Raw genomic sequence first — 16,544 nt, 5'->3', positions numbered from 1 at the left:
CATTTCTAGACAGCATTTTTTGAGCATCAATGGTGTTTCACTCAAAAGATACCTAGTTAGACATCTTTTGAGTGAGTTACTTGAGTTACTCCAGTCTCTGATCATATATATATGTTTGTTTATGTCTTATTGTGAGGTCAAATGTATTTATGTTGCTAATTCTTCATAATTGGTGACGCTGAAGTGGCTTTGCTTTCAGCCTCTCACCCCCACCGCAAAACTTCTGTGCTGAAGATGGATGAGGCGTCCCTTTCGGTTACCAATGAGATTGAGAATGACATGATGCTATATGTGGTTTCTGATCACTGTTACAAGGTATCAAATATACATGTTCTGGGTATACATGCAATATAGCATTGATACTGAATACTGCCATAATGATAATGACATTATTTAATGTGCCTGTGTAATGCTGCTTAATTAAAGGAATATTTCACCCAGAAATTAAAATGTGCTGAAAATGTACTCATCCTCAGGCCAAACAAGATGTTGATGAGTTTGCTTCTTCATCAGAACAGGTTTGGAGACATTTTGCATTACCTCATCCTCTGCAATGAATGGGTGCCGTCAGAATGAGAGTTCAAACAGCTGATAAAGACATCACTCTAATCCATGACTTCAGTCCATCAATTCATTTTTAGTGAAATGAAAAGCTGTGTGTTTGTATAAGAAACAAATCTATCATTTTTATCTAGCATTTTAACTTTAAACCATAGCTACTGGCAAAAAATAGGAGTCCATAATCCATAATAACGCTTCCTCCAGTGAAAAAGTCCACCCCCTTTGTCCTCTCATCAAAATTCACCAACACACTGCTTGGTTTGTGCATATTTCTCTCCTGAGTCAGATGATGTTTTCACTGTAGAAAGCAAAGCAATATTATGAATAGAAGACTCATATTTTAGCTGGATACAACAGTTTGAAGTTAAACACGACTTAATGGTGAAATTGTTTATTACAAGCACACAACTTTTTGTTTAAAAATACATTAATTAATAGACTGGAGTCGTGTGGATTACTTGTGGATTATTGTGATGTTTTTAGCAGTTGTTTAAACTCTAATTCTGATGGCACCCATTCACTGCAGAGGATCCAGTGGTAAGCAAGTGATGTAGTGCTAAATTTCTCCAAATCTGTAACGTTGAGGGGAAACATATTGAATGGCCTGAGGTGAGTACATTTTCAGCAAATTCTAATTTTTGGGTGAACTGTTCCTTAAATGCTGCAGTATTGTTCCAACTGGACCTCTGTATCGCTGTGTTGTCTGTGCATGCGTGTACATTAGTGTTTGCCCCAGCTGTTGGGAATAATACCCGCAAGGCCAGCTTCTGGGACCCCCACTACGGTGGGGTTTGTTGTAGGCACACAACACGCACTGACACTGCAGCTCAACAGCACCTCTGCAAACTTGGAGCAATGCAAGTGAGTTAGACATCAATACATTTAACACAGAACAATGAGAGTTTCAGACCAAAACATATTCACTGTTTATTTGCTTTGGCCATTATTAACAAGGCATTATTATCTGACTATTTTTTTTTGTTTTATCCAGTGTTAACTTCCACTTTGGGGAGCAGGGGAACTATTCTCTGTGGGTGAAGAACCTGAATGAGCCATCACTGGTCAGCTGCTCGATGATCACTGATTCTGAGCCCATTAACAGCTACCTGCGTGAGTCAATTTTGCATCTGCACACTTCAATTAGTTTTTAATTATTATTATTATTTTTTTGTCTTTAAATGAATTCTTACTAGTGGTCAACCAGTATAAATTCTTCAGTGGCCAACATCTGATTGATTTAATGTCAGTATACATAATGCAATTTAATAACTGGCAAATGGGGCATACATGTCTTATTTTATACATTATTAACTGAAAAGAGAAAAAAAAATGTTTATGATGTATATTTTGTGTGGGATCTAATATTTCTGTTAATCTGTCAAGTGGGTTGCCAAATATTGAAAGATTAATTAGCCTGGGCCAGTACATGGCCTTGAAAAGATGTTTATGAATAATTCTGGACAAAAAAAAAAAGTAAGAAAATCGAATTACTTTTGGTCAACTAATATACATGTTTAATGGCGATATCTGACCAATTTAAATGTCAGTGTATACATAATGCTGTTTAATAATGGCAAATGAGACATACAAAAATGTAATGACAATTATTTTACAGATTACTAACTGATTTTAAAAATATAAAAAAAAAATATTGAAAGATTAATTAGCCTGGGCCAATACATGACCATGAAAAGAGGATTTATTTTTTAATAAATCAGGGCAAATTCCAAATGGCATTTTGCGTCCTTGAAGGGCATTTCGGGAAGAGGGTGCCTTTTGTAGAGACGTTACAAACAAAAGTGAACAACAGAATACCTTTACAAAGGGCTCTTCCAGAAGTCTGTTACATGCAATAGTCACTTCAAGGAGGTGATTTCTGTTTGATCTTGGATTATGAGTTATTGTGATGCACTGTGAAGCAAAGTTGGGGTTGATCTCGACTACACATACAAATGTAAATAATGTATTTAAATTTAACTAAGCTTGGTAGATGAGTGTTTTTTTCTTTTTCCAGCTATTTTGTTTGCTTTTCTGGTATTTGCTCTTCTGGCTGCATTATCTGCTGTCTGGAACACCGTTAAAAGGTACAGACATTTTCAAATATAATTTTCAGAATGTACTGATGCCATTTAAACAATCCAGAACAGTTTGTTTCAGCTGTTCTATTTAGAAAACTTGTACAATTGAGTTTTTCTATTTTTAAGACTGGATGTGGTGACAAATCTACTTCTTTGCTTGGGGAGCACAGTGGAGACAGAGAGGCTGATAAACTCGGTAAGAGTGCTATTCACTTATTTTATACTTTTATTAATTTTTTTTGCACTCTTAATATTGTCTATGCATGATTTTCACATCTTCAAAAAAGAAATGCAAAGCACCAAATATAAAGTTTCTGTCGTAGTTCAAACATGGCATCATGCTTGATTTAGTGTTGTTGCTGGTTCCAGCATTGGACATTTTTTTTTCTCATTAATTTACACCCTCGCGCTCTTTTTCTTTCTCTCTTGTCTGCAGGAGCTTGGCACTCCAAACAGATTGGTAGATGCCTCTATGGAATCGATAATTCCTGCCACTACAGGACGGAGGCTTCGTTCTTTGGATACTTTCCGTGGGTATGGTGCTCTTTCACTAATTGTTTTGGGTCCAATGCGCTTGAGATGGGAATTGAAAAATTCAGGTGAAAATGATCTTGCATATAAGCTGCTACTTTGCGTACTGTGAAGCTGGTTGTCAAATGTAATTTGCATTTTATTTCTCATTATCCTGAAATGGAGTGATTACATTTGAACTTGTTAAAACAAGGTTATCTTGGCTTGTAACCTTACCTAAGAATTGGAACTTAATTACAGTTGTTTTAATGTTTGGTGTTGTATTTCTGTCTGTCTGATTTGTAGGAATTCAATCGCATTATTAATTGTGGTTTGGTTTAATACCAGACCTCTGTTAAGACAGAAATGACCCTCGCTCTGTTTTCTCCACAGCCTTGCCCTGGTCATTATGGTGTTTGTCAACTACGGGGGTGGACATTACTGGTTCTTTAGGCATGAAAGTTGGAATGGTAAACGCATTTCTTTCTTTACAATAGCCACTAGCACGTTTTCAAGCATCAGATCTCGGAGTGTCTATTATTGATAACAGTGGTCATTAATAATTTTAGTATATGAATACAAAGCTGGCCAAATGAATAAGGTTTTTTTATGTTTATGCTCACCAAGGCTGCATTTATTGCTCAAATATACAGTAATAACAGTAAAATTGTGATGTAGTATTAGTAAAATTAATTTTCTAGTTGAATATATTTTAAAAAGTAATCTATTCCTGTTATGGCAAAACTAAATTTCCAGCAGCCCCTTACTTCAGTCTTCAGTGTCACATGATCCTACAGAAATTATTCTAATATGCTGATCAATTATTATTATCAATTGGTGCTCAATAATGATTGTTATTATTATCAATGTTGAAAACCGTTTTTGCTGCTTAATATTGTTGTAAAAACTGATAAAAAAACATGTCTTTACTATAACTTTTGATCAATTTAATGCATCTTTGCTGAAAACAAACAAACATTAATTTCAACATTGGTAATAAGAAATGTTTTCTCAGCACCAAATCAGCATATTAGAATGATTTCTGAAGGACCATTTGACACTGAAGACTGGAGTAATAACTGCTGAAAATTCAACTTTGCTATCACAGGAATAAATTACATTTTAAAATATATTAAAACAGTTATTTTAAATTGTAAAAAAGCCTTGGTGCGCATACGAGACTTCTTTTAAAAACATTAGAAAGAGTAAATTATTCCAAACTTTTGGCTGACAGTGTATATATTTAGAATATGTCTGAAAAGCACTTGTTATGAATTTAGACCGTGGTTTGACAGCAGGAAGTGATATCTGATGTGTTCTTCCTCTCGCAGGGCTCACAGTGGCTGATCTCGTGTTTCCTTGGTAAGTCAATCCGATGTCACAAATGACTGATTCCTCACACTGCATGCATATAGAGCAGCTTCCTTACACTCTGCTTGAGCTGTTTCTTTATAGGGCAGTATTGTAAAATAGCTTCTGCAAGCCACATCAGCGCTGGCATAAGCTATAGTATATCTGAGCCAAGCATGGGCGCTTATCACTGTGGCACAAATGAAGTCGCATATCAGAGTCAGCATAAATTGGTTTCACAGTTGAACTAAACCCAATAACCTTGTTTTCTGCTGTGCAGCTGAAGAAAGTGTATGCAGCAGTGCTACTCAGGTTTACACCTTTGTGAGGTTTTAGGAAGTCTGTATGAAATGACCGACAATAATATTGTTGGGTGCTTATCACTGTGGCACAAATAAAGTGGAATATCCGAGTCAGAATAAACTGGTTTCACAGCTGAACTAAACCCAATAACCTTGTTTTCTGCTGTGCAGCTGAAGAAAGTGTCTGCAGCAGTGCTACTCAGGTTTACACCTTTGTGAGGTTTTAGGAAATCTGTATGAAATGACCGACAATAATATTGTTCCAAGCCATTTTTTACATTTTAAAATATAATACTGTATATTCCTGTGATGGCAAAGCTGTGAGTTTTCAACCTGTGTTTGAGCCTGTATTTGAATGCTTGTGAACATTTTTTCAATTTTTACACCGTATATAACGACAACATATAGCAAAAAAGTGTTTTTATTATTAACAATCCAAGATAAAGAATGCCCACATTTTTTTAATACAAAGGCCTAAACTTGTAAATGTTGCTAAAAGTAAATGTTGCATTATATCTAACTGCATTATATTAAAATGTATTAAATTAATAGTTAAAAATATATATTTTTTATTTAAAATTGTTAATAATATTTTTTATATTTTCTAGTGCTGTCAAATGATTAATCGCAATAAAAGTTTTTGTTTGCATAATATATGTGTGTGTACTGTGTATGTTTATTATGTATGTATAAATACACAGTATATATTTTGAAAATATTTGCATGTATTTACGTCTATATTAATATTCATATAATTTATATTATAAATAAATATATTTAATATATAAACAACATATTTTTCTGAAATATATACATGCGTGTGTGTGTATTTATATATACATAATACATATACACAATACACATACATATATTATGTACAGTGAACAAAAACTTTTATTCTGGATGCGATTAATCGTGATTAATCATTTGACATAACTAATATTTTCTAATAATATTCACTTAAATTGTTTTTACACTTTAATGGGGAATATATATATTATAAAACATATAAAACAATTATTATTATTTTTTTTAAACTAAATGTATTTATGTTTAAAAAAACATACATTTTCTATTTTCTATTTTTTTTTCCCCCCATAATGACCTTTCATTTAGCCCACCAACTTTGACCCATGGGTGCTGGTTTGTGCATCTGTGGTATACATAGACAGGAAACCAGTGGGAAATGGGATCATAACATGACAAAGACTGCAGACAAATGTGTGCTGCACATGTTGAAGAGAAATTGGTTTTCACACAATTCTGTATGTGGATGATGCTTAATCTGTGTGTTGGAAATCATGTCAGAAAATAACACTTTCTGAAATGGGTATCCTTTTTTTCTCTCTACCATTGTGTCTTACTTTGTGTAATTTTTGTCTTCACAGGTTTGTGTTTATTATGGGTACTTCTATTGGTTTGTCCCTGAGCGGTTCATTGCGCAGCGGTGTCAAACGCACTCATCTGCTGTGGAAGATTTTCTGGAGGAGCTTACAACTATTTCTTATCGGAGTCATCATCGTCAATCCTAACTACTGCCAAGGACCCTGTGAGTAGTAACACATTTTCCTTCTGTTTCTTCTTAAAACCTACAAACCCAATCTCTAGCCCAATGCCTGTACTAATTCTACATTAGTTTATAAACGAAATACAGTGTCATGAAACACATCAGTACAAAAACAAAAGTGTTGCGTTTATAATTTTGTTCAGTGTAGAACAATGGATCAACAATGCTGATCATTTATTAAATATTCAATATTGACTTGACTTGCTCACACATGCATATCAAATCTAAAATTTCTTCTCCAATAAAATGCTCTTTTAACAAGATTACCATCTTCCTCCAAGTAGCAATAGTAAGTAGAAAATCATGGTTTGCTAAAATATAACGTACAAAAGGCATGTGGCTATTTAAACATATTTCTTACCCCAGCTTCCTTTTTCAATAGGCAATACATCCACAAAGAAAAGAAAATTGCACAAACATGGGGTTGTTAATATTATATGTTCAAACTCAACATTTCCATGTCACCTTGTCAATTGTTTTTTAGTAATCTGCTCACAAAAATTAGTGTAAGATTTAATGGAATGTGAAGTTGAAGACTTTAAAGACAATTTAAAAGTAAACAGTGTTAAAAATTAGTGCTGGGCAACGCGATTAATCACATCCAAAATAAAAAGTTTTTGTGTACATAATATATGTGTGTGTACTGTGTATATTTATTATCTATATATAAATACACACATGCATGTATATATTTAAGAAAAATATGTTATGTTTATATATTAAATATATTTATATATAATATAAATTATATCAATTTAAATATATACATGTAAGTACATGTAAATATTTTCTAAATGTATACTGTATGTGTGTGTCTTTATTTATTTATATATATATATATATATATATATACATAATAAATATACACAGTAGTACACACGCATGTATTATGTACACAAAAACTTTTATTTTGGATGTGATTAATTGTTGCCTATCACTATTAAAAATATAAATGCTGATCTTTTTATGCATGTGTCCATGTATCTGTACAGTGTCTTGGGATTCTCTGCGTATACCTGGGGTATTACAGCGTCTGGGCTTCACATATCTCATTGTCGCTATCTTGGATCTTGTGGTGGCACGGGACCGACTTACCAACTTGTCAAGTGTCAGTCAAGCTATCCTTCTCTGCACGTAATATGACACATAATCATAAATACACTTTATAGACATACATACTCGGCTGTATGTGCTTACCAGGCTTTTGTCTCTTCAATGAATAACCGAATATTTGATTCATCCATTTGTAAAAATATACAATGGGGTCCAAATATCTTGAGACCAATATTATTTAAAATTTTTCCAATTTACACTGCCCTCCGGTTTTTGAAAGAAGTTTCTTATGCTTACCAAGGCTGCATTTATATATTAATGTCTGTATTTTTTATTTTTTTTTATCAAATAAAACATTAATATTACTACTATTTAAATTAAATTTGAATATATTTTAAAATGTACTTGATTCCTTTGATGGCAAAGCTGAATTTTCAGCAGGCATTATTTCATTAGAAAATCATTCTGATATGCTGATTTGCTACTCGAGAAACATTTCAAATTTATTATCATCAATGCTGAAAGCAGTTTTTACTGCTTAATATTTTGTGAAAACTGTGCTACACTACCAATTAAAGAAAAAAAAAGAAAAAAAAAAACTTTTATTCAGCAAGGATGCATTAAATCTATCAAAAAATGACAGTAAAGACATTAATAATGTCATGGTGATACAAAATCTGTTTCAAATAATTATTATTTTTTATTATTATAACTTGAATGATGTCTGAAGGATCATTTGACACTGAAGACTTGAGTAATCATGCTGAAAATTCAACTTTGCCATCACAGGAATAAATTGCATTTAAAAATATATTCAAATAGCTCTTTTAAAATCTAACAATATTTCTCAATATTACTGTATTTTTGATCAACTAAATGCAGCTGTAATAAGCATAAGAGACTTATTAAAAATAAAATAAAAAACATGGGGGGGGGGGACTTACTTATTCCAAACTTTTGTACGGTAGTTTGAATACAATATATACAATTTTAAGTGATAAATGTAAAAGTGTAATTGAAAATTTTTCTTGAATTTTTCTTGTCATTTTTACTATTTGTACTGTATGTCCCCAAACTGGCATTAACTCCCGCTTGTAATTATTTTTAATTGTAATAATAATTTTCCATCATCTTGTTGTTCCCAGGAAACATGCTGGTATTCGGTGCATGATGTCTGCCTCTACTGGCCCACATGGCTGTTTGTGATTGCCTTTGAGACAATTTGGTTGTGTTTGACCTTCCTTCTCCCAGTCCCAGACTGCCCAACGTAAGTACAATCCTACTCATGATACGAGTCTATCATTTATTAAGACCTGCCTAAATATCCGTCCCCATGTCCCCTGCCTTATTTGCAATCATGAAAGGATCACTCTGCAGACCCTTTTTCTGCCTTGTTAAAATGACAGGAAATTTGCATAAATATCTGTAAGATACCATAAAGCTTAGAAGAATAGGTGTGACTGCTTTTTTCCTGGTTAATTATAAAGAAATTTCTTTCGCTTATTCTTATTTACATTGTTCAACATGATATTATTAGTCAGATGTAATTGGTTATATTACATAGATATGGGATATGTAAAATAAAATGAATATGCAAATGAAAGTGTTTTGAATAGCATGACTCATGTCCATCTATTTGCTATTCATGACACATTTTGTGTGGGAATTGCTATATTTTTCCTCTTGTTGTCTCTCCTGCAGTGGTTATTTGGGTCCAGGGGGCATTGGTGACTTTGGCCAGTACCAAAACTGCACTGGTGGAGCTGCAGGTTACATTGATCGCTGGCTGCTGGGAAATAACCATATTTACCAGATGCCTTCTTCACGGGTAAACGGAGACCAAAACAATGAGAACGGGTTGTCATTCTGCCAGACATATGTAGTCACTATTTGCTAGAGCCGCAGCTGATTTCCGTCTCTTACTTTGGCACTCACCCACTCACACTTCATTGTGTTTTTGTGTGCCTATATCTAGGTTGTATACCAGTCTGTGATGCCCTTTGACCCTGAGGGTGTTTTGGGAAGCATCAACTCTGTATTGATGGCATTTTTGGGTCTTCAGGTGAGACAGACTTCTGTTTTCTTATACAGTACTTGTTTCTCATAGCAGCATCAGTGATTCTTCTTCCCCCTCCTCTTACTGTATCAGTATCAGCAGTGCAGTCACATGCTTCATGCAAACTATTTTTGTTCTGCAGTGCTTACAGGAATCACATCTAATAATTGTCCTGCCCTATTGCATCATTGTTTTTTTTGTTTTGTTTATTGTGTGGGTTTCAGGCAGGGAAAATTCTGCTGCATTACAGAGACCAACACAGGCAAATAATCACACGATTTCTCATTTGGGGATTCATACTGGTATGTTTGCTTATTGTTTGTTTTTGCTAATACTTTATGTAATAACTTTCATAAAAAAATTACAATTATACTACTGTTCAAAAGTTTGGCTTAATAAAAGAAATCATCATTTAAAAACTGCATTTTGCATTTACTTGCATTATCTTTGTGTAATATTAAAATTAGTTTGATGATCTGAATCTTTTAAGTGTGACAAATATGCAAAAAATTTAAAAAACAGGAAGGGGGCAAAAACCTTTTCACACCACTGTATATATATATATATAAATGCTGTTCTTTTGAACTTCTGATCTATTTATCAAAGAATTCTGTAAAAATGCATTCCGGGTTCCACAAAGATATTATGCAGCACAACTGTTTTCAACATTGATAATAATAAGGAATGTTTCTTTAGCAGCAAATCAGCATATTAGAATGATTCCTGTAGGATCACGTGACACTGAAGACTGAAGTTTTGTCATCATAGGAATGAACTGCATTTTAATATATATTAAAATGCAAAATAAAATGTATTTCAAATTGTAATAATATTTCACAGTATTACTGTTTTTACGGTAATAATTATAATATATGCCGAAAGTGAAATAAATAAAGAATAATATTGCCTGTCATTAGTACAAAAGAGAATACAACAGGGTGATATCTGGACTCCAACGAGAAGGGATATATTTTGTGATAATGAGTTCATTATGCCACTTTTTACACAGCTACTCACCAAATACATTAACAAATCAACATGAAATACTAATTTGAGTAGAAATTACTTTGTGAGACGAAAGAGACCCTAGAGAGACCTAAAATTGACATGGTACAATTGGCACAACGGTCAATTATTCACTTTAGCAGTCAAAATAAAAAAAAAATATATATATATATATATATATATATTTCACCACAGAGTGCCAAGATTGACCAAAAACAATCAAGTAATTCAGAGTCATGTAATAGTGTTGGCTAAAGTTATTAGGGATGCATTTGACTTTTTTGCAAAAACTGGTTTAGCTGGCAGATGATTCAAATATAATTTGAAATTCACACAGTGAAATAATATTTAAATAAAGCTTTGTTAGAGGTTTAAAATTGTGGGAATCTCATGCTGTCTAACTTCGCATTAAGGGAATCATCTCAGCTGTATTGACCAAGTGCTCCAGAAATGACGGCTTCATCCCTGTCAACAAAAACTTGTGGTAAACTCAGTCTTGATTGCATGTATCTGTAGTTTTATTCATTATAATTTAAAAATATATATGTCATTTTTCATTTGTGGTCAGAAAAATCTTCATTTTATGAGAGCACTTCCAGAAGCAGGAAGTATAATACCAGATTTGCTTACTGATTAGAAGAGGAATGTATTGTATGGTGCATGATTCATGGCTTCTGTCTTGTGACTTTCAGGTCTTTGTCCTATGTTACGACTCTCAGCTGTTTAGCTTTTGTGGCGCTGGTAGTTTTTTACTACTTGGTGGATGTAAAGAAGTGGTGGTCTGGCACTCCCTTCTTCTACCCTGGTAAGCTCTTTAGACTTGAGGTTCCACAGCCAGAATGAATGTACCTAAACTCATGACTGCACCCACAATTTGTTTATTTGGCTCTTGCGTTTAAGAGTTGACTCTTATAAGTTAGTAGTTATCATTGTGACAGTAACAAACCTCAGCACTCAAGGGGGCGATAGAGTTACCTTTAAAATGCCTGTGCCGTTAAACTGGATTTGTTGTTATTCAGGTAGCTAGCTATAATCATGTTGACAGTTTAACCAAAGTTAAAAAAGAAGACGGCTTTAACGTCGTGGCTGCATGATAACAAAAAAAAATATATATATATATAGTTTTTTTTTTAAGCATAATCGTCTGCAGTCTTCGCTGGATATTTATCCTCAAAATGTTTAATTTAGGATTTGTTTTATCTTGCATTGGTGACAAGCCTCCACAATCTTTCATTGTTGCGGTTGCCAGATGTAAAGAGTTTAAATTCCCCAGTCAGAACTTTTCTCTTAAATGAATGCATGTGGTTTACTTAATCTTTCCAACCTGGCAACCATGCACATACACTATTGCTACAATGCATAAAAAGTGCTGATGATCGGAACACCAGCAAAAATGTAAGTTGGAGTTTAGCCACTGATATTTTGCTCAAATTAAAGAGTAATATAGTCAGTTGGTTTTCTTTTACGTGGCTGTTTGCTGCAGCTAAATCTATGAGCAAATCGTGCAAGTTGATGTTCTCTTGATTTGTGCGTTCTCTTGATGTGAAAATGCAATAATTCTGTTAAAAAATATATTAATTTTGAACATATTCGCCATTAACAGTTTAACAATTATCATGCAGCCCTAGTTCATGCTAACTAACACTATTCTGCATACTTGTGTTTGTTTTATGAATTGCTTTCAAGTTTACCTTTTATTTGGCAGGTATGAATTCCATTTTGGTGTATGTGGGTCATGAAGTGTTTGAGGAATATTTCCCTTTTCGTTGGAAAATGGCCAATAACCAATCACACGCAGAGCACCTGGCACAGAACCTCGTGGCCACCTCCATATGGGTGATCATAGCCTATCTCCTCTACAGGAAGAAGATCTTCTGGAAGATTTGAAAGTGTATCTCTGATTTTAGGAGCTGCTCTTCATTGTGAAAGAGATGATTTGGATATTTTTAGTTGTAGAAAATCAGCAGATCTCGGAACATCTGTGCAGAGACTAAAACTCACACATGATCCAGGAATAGAACTTGGCTATTATTTGTGAAGAGCAGAAAGAAGAAAAAAAGAAGAGCATGTGACTGTGCCAAGATACCTCTGTGGACTCAACAAAGCCCTCAGAATGAATGCCAAAATGCCAAGGCCAGATTCTGCTAAAACTGAATTCAATCAACTCGTTTAGGTTAATGAATGACATTTTGAAGCTCAATGATGGATTATGATTGATAATGGAATTTCCTAAATTATGATATGAAAGAATTCTGAAAGTCTCGGGACCAATTTAAATGTAATTAGGGTATTGATGCATGCAATTATGAAACTAAAAGCAAATGAGTAGGGGAATAGAACCCCAGACTACCAAAAAATAAAAGGTCTTCCATCAAGGTCTACAAAACATGCTGAAACATCCAGTCTTATCCAGGCAAAATAATATCACACAATGTTATGTTTAAGTTTTAATGTAATGAATGCTAGGATTGGGTTGTTTTACTTTTTTATTTTCTTTTATGGACTTTCTGTCTTTGATACTGTGGTTTTATTCTTTATATCTTAAGATGAAAGTATTACAGTTAAATGGATGTATGCTAGTGAGAGAAAAAGAGTGTATGTTCTACCTTCTCAGAAAGTCTGGAGATTTGCACAACGTGGAGTGCCAAATGTAGTGTACTTTATGGTTTCTCTGATTTAACAGTGTTCTTGTTTATTACAGTTTACCAATGACTTGTTACATCTGCCACATAAATCAAATTATAGAAAGAAAAAGAAAAAAAAAACAGTAATCACTGACATATTTCCCATACACATCGCTGCTTGAAAAAATAATTGTTCTAAGAGAAGGGAAAATATTGATCTATCATATCTGTTGCCAGCTCGCAAAATCAATTCCATCTTTGTAATGGATAATGGATATTTTATACATGTATGAACTATGTTTCCTCATGTATATCTTTATTTTATACTTATCAACACGGGATGTGGTAAAAATAAAACCATTCTTAGAAAAGAAAAAGATTCAAATATTTTTTTCTATAGGTCTATCATAATGCGTGCGGTAGAGGGTTAAACCTCTCGCTCTTTATTTGCTTGTTTTTTTAACACATTGATGAGGTGATTGTGGGACCAGGAGTGCGGTCTGTGTGTCATTAGTATGTGGTACCTGAAATATGACTTTAAAAGCATCTTTTTTTGGGGGGTGGGAATAACAAGTTGCTAAATAAGGACTATAACTACTCCACAGAGTTGCATGCTTGCTGCATACATGCTTGCCGAATGCACTTTTGTACAAAACATAAAATCTAATAAAATTATCATACTCCAAAATTGAAAACCACTAAACCAATAGGAAATTTTTACTGGGAACCCATAATAAACTGACATGGTTAACTGTACGTCTACTGTACATATATGCCCCAGCATCATTTACGTCTCGAAAAATAAAATTAGGTATTTATCTTGACAAAAAAAAAATTATATATATATATATATATATATATATGTGTGTGTGTGTGTGTGTGTGTGAGTGTTATTAAAAGGAATAGTTCATCCCACCTAAATTAGTCAAGCTTGCCTGCAAGTCATTCCAAACCTCCACGACTTTTGACTTATTTATTTATTGTTTGTTTGTTTGTTGATACAATTGAAGTCAATGGTAACCAAAACGCCTTAAAATAACGTCTTTTGTGTTCCTCAGAAGAATGAAAGTCATGCCATTTTGGGACGACATGATGGCGTGTAAATGATGACAGAATCTTCAGTTTTGGGGTAACTATACATTTAACTTTGAAAAAAGGGGTTGGAATGATTTGTGACTAATCTTAGAAAACAAACTTGCAACAAAAATGCCTTCACCCTTCACACACACCGTTCTTTGCTGAACCAATTAAGCGTTACTGCGCCTTTAAGAAACCTGTTCAACGGTGAGATTTAACAGTGCGCATGCTTGAGAATAGAGGAAGTCGGTAATGGTGACAGATGATGTGGACGTGAAACAGTTGAGAGCATCAGCGCGTCTTCAAGAAAGAAAACAAAAGCCTCTTAAAGACGGACTCGCGGATATGAAGCGCGGTTTTTGAGAGGTGTCTGAGTTTCTCTGGACAGAGACAGAATACACCCACAGTCCGCGATGATGGCAGAATGCGATCCCACCGACGGCGAGCCGGAGAAAGGCGGCGGGGATTTAACGTTAACACCGGAGACGAACTTTCTCTCGTCGGAGGTGCCCGCGGTGTTATTTGAAAAGACCCGGCCGTCGCCGTCCCTAGGACTCTCGCTGAACCCCGGGGCAGCCGTCCGGATCTCGAACTCGACGGAAAGCGTGCTGACGGAGCTGGAAGCGGACGGGTCCGGGGAAGAGGCGCTACTGTTACCGGGACCTGCCGGAAATCTCTCACCTCGGGCTGGAAGAGAGAAAAGGACGCGGAGGAACAGACACAGCTCATCATCTGATAATCTGGCATCCCCAGGTGAGATATATGAGCTGGATATAATCTGATCAACATGTATTCAGATTAAACTGGCTCAAAGTAGAGGCGTTACACTTCAGCACCTTTTGTTTTGCTTTCCTTACAATGCGTATTTGTTGCATTGTGATGTTTCCGGTTTGCAAATAACACTTTTTAACACAATCAACAGAATTCACACAGTTATTAATTAAACATAATTAAAACGGCCCACCACGCCTTTATTTAAATATAGCCGCTCCCCCTCTTAAACGACAACTTTTTTGTCACTTTGTTGTATAATCTGAATTCAACCGGAGAAAGAACTCACTAGGGACCCGTCTGCATTAGTTTCCATAGCAACCGCGCGTGTTCTGTTAATGTTGCGCGCAGTGTTCCAAAATCATCTAATATGCCTTGGGGAACTTTGAAAGGAATTCAATTCAAAACATTTTTTTTAGAGAGAGGAGAGTTTTTGCCTCCTGTCCTAGACATATAAAACAAGTTTGCATGCAAAAGATTATGAATACTCTAAATATTCTAAATTCCCTCCCACACATCTTGCTCTCTGTGCTGTTACTCCATCTGCTTTATCTCAGAACATGGTCCGTTATGCAACCATTTCCACAGTTCAGCTTACATGCTCTTTGAACCCGGGGCACACGTGTACAGGTGACACCACAGCAGCTGCTGGGATATCTACTCAACTCTTGATATTCATGCTTGGATGTTTCTGTGTGTTGCATGTGGTTTAGTCTTTCCAGGTGCATCTGTACTAACAAGATTACATGTGCAGCTGTGGGCTGTATTGATGCAATAAATGTTTCTTGCATATTAATAACAGGTTCACTTGAATGCAGATGAGCCAGAGAGCAGAGAGACACTGGCTTCTGTTTTATCGCTAAGATCCACATCTAAGCCTTCATTAAAGGAAAATGAAACACTAGAGGCTCTCAGGAGTTGCATTGCCTAGATAAAATGAAGATAATAGCATTAGCGTTGCATCACACTGTGATGTGCTATGTTTGCTTCGTTTTATTGGCATAACTATCTCCACAAAGCATGCAAATAGTACATTTAATTAATACATTTAAATTCAGCCTCCTTGCTGATATTAGACAATATGATTGGTGAGATCTAAAGAAAGTCACATTACGCTTGAAAATGCCCTGAAATCGAGATGAGATGGAAGTAGTGAGTGACTGATCTTTTATTTCCTTACTGTGGTGGTTTAGGCTACATCTGAGTGTTCCGGCTTATCAATAAATGTAAAAAAAAGTGTAGAGTGGGGAATCGGTTTTTGTATCGGTTGACTGGATTTTAATATGTGGGCACTGGACGGATGGATCCAAATGAACACAAGCTTGCAGGGGCAAGGTTTAAAGGGGTCATATAATGCTACGTGCACTTTTACAAGTTGTTTGAACTAGGGCTGCACGATTAATCGCCATTGTTTCACCGCTGGAGCAGTTGTAGACAAGAATGACTCCTATGCGATTGAGGTCTTCTGTTGTTGGATGTAATAATGAAGATAGCAGTCGTCGTTTACTCCCAACATCAGAGCCGCTGAAGATGCAGTGGATTATGTTTGTTTTTGAAGGGAATGCGCCCCCGATCTACCTAAATGCGTCT

At 35.0% G+C, this 16,544-nt stretch overlaps 2 protein-coding genes across 2 annotated transcripts in view; both read left to right on the top strand.

The window, feature by feature from the left end:
• The first annotated feature begins 203 nt into the window (after nucleotides 1–203).
• Nucleotides 204–13,458, top strand: LOC107656620 (heparan-alpha-glucosaminide N-acetyltransferase-like). The gene is made up of 17 exons (XM_016444535.1): nucleotides 204–315; nucleotides 1,286–1,422; nucleotides 1,553–1,671; nucleotides 2,576–2,645; nucleotides 2,766–2,835; nucleotides 3,076–3,173; nucleotides 3,543–3,619; nucleotides 4,481–4,511; nucleotides 6,190–6,350; nucleotides 7,361–7,476; nucleotides 8,567–8,688; nucleotides 9,123–9,249; nucleotides 9,397–9,483; nucleotides 9,702–9,779; nucleotides 10,896–10,966; nucleotides 11,175–11,287; nucleotides 12,188–13,458. The coding sequence occupies exons 1-17, from the start codon at nucleotides 235–237 to the stop codon at nucleotides 12,367–12,369; spliced, it is 1,740 nt and encodes a 579-aa protein (XP_016300021.1). The 5' UTR covers nucleotides 204–234; the 3' UTR covers nucleotides 12,370–13,458.
• A 929-nt stretch (nucleotides 13,459–14,387) lies between these two features.
• The window catches only part of LOC107656613 (phosphatidylinositol 4-kinase type 2-beta-like), a 12,955-nt gene continuing 10,798 nt past the window's right edge, over nucleotides 14,388–16,544 (top strand). The window contains exon 1 of the mRNA XM_016444522.1: nucleotides 14,388–14,936. Coding sequence (XP_016300008.1) covers nucleotides 14,597–14,936 — 340 coding nt within the window. The 5' untranslated portion in view covers nucleotides 14,388–14,596. The remainder of the gene's footprint in view (nucleotides 14,937–16,544) is intronic.

The sequence above is a fragment of the Sinocyclocheilus anshuiensis genome, unplaced genomic scaffold, assembly GCF_001515605.1.
Source record: "Sinocyclocheilus anshuiensis isolate Anshui unplaced genomic scaffold, SAMN03320099.WGS_v1.1 scaffold85, whole genome shotgun sequence".
NCBI lineage: Eukaryota > Metazoa > Chordata > Actinopteri > Cypriniformes > Cyprinidae > Sinocyclocheilus > Sinocyclocheilus anshuiensis.
Note: the sequence above shows the minus strand (reverse complement) of the source record. Positions and strands in the feature narration are given on the sequence as shown.